This window comes from Salvia splendens, chromosome 1 (assembly GCF_004379255.2).
Source record: "Salvia splendens isolate huo1 chromosome 1, SspV2, whole genome shotgun sequence".
NCBI lineage: Eukaryota > Viridiplantae > Streptophyta > Magnoliopsida > Lamiales > Lamiaceae > Salvia > Salvia splendens.
Window position 1 is genome coordinate 2,683,603 of NC_056032.1, and position 3,809 is coordinate 2,687,411.

At 38.6% G+C, this 3,809-nt stretch overlaps 1 protein-coding gene across 1 annotated transcript; it reads left to right on the forward strand.

The window, feature by feature from the left end:
* The first annotated feature begins 351 nt into the window (after window positions 1-351).
* Window positions 352-3,560, forward strand: LOC121808065 (probable serine/threonine-protein kinase PBL7). Its single transcript, XM_042208410.1, has 5 exons — window positions 352-684; window positions 1,200-1,378; window positions 1,471-1,660; window positions 2,281-2,669; window positions 2,746-3,560. The coding sequence occupies exons 1-5, from the start codon at window positions 579-581 to the stop codon at window positions 3,280-3,282; spliced, it is 1,401 nt and encodes a 466-aa protein (XP_042064344.1). The 5' UTR covers window positions 352-578; the 3' UTR covers window positions 3,283-3,560.
* Window positions 3,561-3,809: the final 249 nt, after the last annotated feature.

Consider the following 3,809-nt stretch of genomic DNA (forward strand, 5'->3'; position numbering starts at 1 on the left):
GAACCATAATTATTAAATATTTTTCTCCTGAATATATTTGGATGAGCATTTTAATGTCTAGTTGTCTCACTCATACTTAGTGAGTTTTTGCGAGTGAAAAAACTTGATCATTTCCCAAGAAAATTAATTAGCCCAAATTATAATTAATTTTGTGTCCAAATCATTATAAAAATATTTTCTTATAAACAATATACCTATAAAATTATTATATTATCCTTTAAATGATAAAAAATCACCTAATTTCACTCTTTCAAAATTAAAAATAATCCCCAAAAATATTAAAAAACCCCTTTATAAACTATCACAATTCGCAACATTTCTTTATTTCCACACAATTTCAGTCGTATTAACTGCAAAAAAAACTTTCATTTATCCATTTTTATTGTTGATCAATCAAGATTTACCTCAAACCGAGCCGTTAGCCCATCAAGAGTTTTCAAGAAGCGAGTTATTGATGAAATGGGCTGCTTTGCATGGATAGGAATACGTTTCTGATGGTCGAAATTCGCGTATATCTATATATAGAATAGCTAGAGAATTTCAGTGGGTTCCTCTTTTTGGGGTGAGTCAGTTGAAAAATGGGGTGTTTTTCCTGCTTCGGATCATCGGAGAAGGAAGCAAACAAGAGTAGCAATGGACTCAAAGAAGCGTCAAAGAAGGGTTCTGTCAAAGAGGGTTCAAAAGGTCAGTCCGATTCCATTGTTAATAGACTGAATTCAGCTAACTTGATTTGTGCATTGCCATAGGATTTCTTGTGTTTGGTTTAATTTTGAAAAAAAAATATGATTTGGGTTTCTTGATATGTGGATTATGGAGTTCTTGGTGATATTCTGTGTTTTTTTTTTCTTTTCTGAATGTGATTATTGTTGCTTTGTTTTATCAGTGAATGCATGCTTTGTAGGATGTGTGATTAATGAACGTATGGGATAAGCTGTGGATATGATGAGAAACTACATTCTTGATATGTGGATTTTGGAGTACTTGGTGATATTCGGTTTATACTAAATGTGATTACTGTTGCTTTGTTTTATTAGTGAATGCATGCTTGCTTTGAGGGAAATTGTTAGTGGTATTTGACATATTCATCGAAATCTTGCTTTTAGCATAGGATATGTGATTAATGAAGGTATGGGATAAGCAGTGGATATGATTGGAAACTCCATTCTTGATTGCTTTATGCATACATTGATATCTCGCAGATAAATCAAGATCTCGGGATGGTAAGGATGGTAAGAAGGAAATGACAGTTACGAAACAGCCTGCGAGAATATTCACATTCGATGAGCTTTCTGTAGCAACAAAGTACTTTAGACCAGAGCTCTTGCTGGGTGAGGGCGGGTTTGGACGCGTTTTCAAAGGTCAACTGGACACGGGAGAGGTTGGCTACCCTCGTTACTTATATTATCCTGAATTTGACATGCTTTGTTGTCTGTGATATGATATGGTTCTGAGAATAGTTCCCTTATGTAGGCTGTTGCAGTTAAACAGCTTGATCGGCATGGCGATCAAGGGAGTCGAGAGTTTTCAGTGGAGATTCTCATGCTTAGCCTCTTGCACCATCCAAATCTTATCAGATTGATCGGGCATTGTTCTCAGGGTACCCAACGTCTTCTCGTATATGAGTTCATGCCATTGGGATCGCTGGAAGACCATTTACATGGTTAGTAATTCTTTAGACTGCCAAAGTGCTTTTAATTTGCAAAAGTTCGTTTTGTATATTGCTGTCGAAAGAGAGATTTTGTCACTTGTGTATCATCATAGTCTATCCTGGTTATCTCATCATCATGGAATGATGGAACATTACTTATAAATTTGAGTTAGTTGGCAATTTGCAACTTTTCTTGACTTCTTTGTGTAGCATTTGGCCTTATGCTGATAGTATATATTTTCTAGCAATACAGATTAGATTGTAATTCTTGTATAAAGTGTTAAAACAGTTATTCCTGAACATCAAGAGGAACACAGAGTATTATTCTACGAATAATAGTATCAACGGGAGGCGGATGATCATTCATTTATGTAGCATGTAGACCTCATTGATATAATTAGTTCTCTAGCAAGCTGTTATTCTTGTCCATTTTAAGTGTAGATGATGATTGAAGTAGTGAAGGCCTGCCAAAAATTAACAAACAATGATTTGTATGAGAATCTGTTTGCTATGAAAAATGTAATCTTTGACACTTTTCTTGAATGAAACAATGATTTGTATACTTGATTTGTTACTTTGTATCAAACGCCTTTCTATTTACTAACCTAATTGGTTACGAGATTTCTTCATAGATCTTCTACCGGGTCAAAAGCCTTTGGACTGGAATACGAGGATGAAGATAGCTGCTGGTACAGCAAAGGGATTAGAATACTTGCACGACAAAGCGAATCCACCGGTCATATACAGAGACTTGAAACCTTCTAATATTCTTCTTGGTGAGGGATACTTCCCAAAGTTGTCTGATTTCGGGCTTGCCAAACTGGGCCCTATTGGGGATAAAACTCACGTCACTACGAGGGTGATGGGGACGGAAGGTTATTGTGCCCCGGAGTATGCTTTGACAGGTAAGCTCACCCCAAGGTCAGACATCTATACCTTTGGAGTGGTCTTTCTCGAAATCATCACGGGGCGAAGGGCTGTCGGCAACATGGGTGGCGGGGAGTATAATCTCGTCGCATGGGTAACATATTCAATTGTCCTTTGTTTTTCCGAAATATATTATTTGTACTCCGATTCTCATCTTGAAATGGACGCAGGCGAGACCGCTCCTCAAGGACCGAAAGCAGTTTCGGACGATGGCGGATCCTCTGCTGCAAAACCACTACCCGATGCATGGACTCTATCGGGCACTAGCGGTGGTAGCCATGTGCGTGCAAGAGAAAGCTGTATTGAGGCCTCTGATTGGTGAGGTTGTTACTGCTTTGACATTTTTGACATCGCAAAGGTACGACCCCAATGCACCCTCCCTGAGCCGAGGAGGTACGCCAAGGCACAGGGATACGTGCAGGAGAATATCCGATGCTGACAGCCTGGGAGATTCGGGGCAAGGAGGACATGAAGGCTCGCCTTCAGTGCGCAAGAACTCGAGAGACTCGGTCAGAGACTCCAATGAAGGTGCGCAGTTGCAGATGATCGACACCGGGGCAGTGGACAAACCGGACCGCTCTGATCCTAAAAGGAGCCTGGACAGAGAGATGGCCGTCGCTGCTGCCAAAGCGTGGGGAGAGAAAGGGAGGGAGAAGAAGCGGACGAGTGCCTCAGGCGACGACAAGGGCAACGACACATGTGAATAAAATTTGTTAGCCTTGTTACCTGGTATGGCTGGCTGGCCTCTCTTGACTCTTGGCTACAATATATTGATGAGCCTTTGGTGTATAAAAATGTTGGTTGATGATTCGATTATGTAGCTAAGCCTGATAACGAGAGGGAAGAATATTTGTCTAAATCATTTTTTTGGTCTCGTGTTTGTCCAATCTTGTCCATACAGTTAGCTCTGGCGTCCATTTTTCACATCTCAATTGACAAGAACTATTCTAATAAAAATGAATATTCAGTTGGCATCATTATCATATGGATATTTGCAATATTTTACTCATTGTAGGGTAGCGCATATTATGATATTCTAATAATATTAAATAACTTAATTGATGAAAACAACTTGATTCAAGTTCCGTCATTAATTATCTATTTTGGGTTTTGCATCTGAAGAAAAATTAATACTAGAAAATACTACTAGTGAAGTGGAATAAATTAGTGAAACAAAAAACCTACTTGCAAATATTATAAAAGTCTTATAAAATTCAAATGGAACATAATATTG

Coding starts and splice junctions, on each gene's coding strand:
- LOC121808065 (XM_042208410.1), top strand. CDS start 579: ATGGGGTGTTTTTCCTGCTTCGGATCATCGGAGAAGGAAGCAAACAAG. Junction 685..1,199: donor TGTCAAAGAGGGTTCAAAAG/GTCAGTCCGATT, acceptor GATATCTCGCAG/ATAAATCAAGATCTCGGGAT. Junction 1,661..2,280: donor GCTGGAAGACCATTTACATG/GTTAGTAATTCT, acceptor ATTTCTTCATAG/ATCTTCTACCGGGTCAAAAG.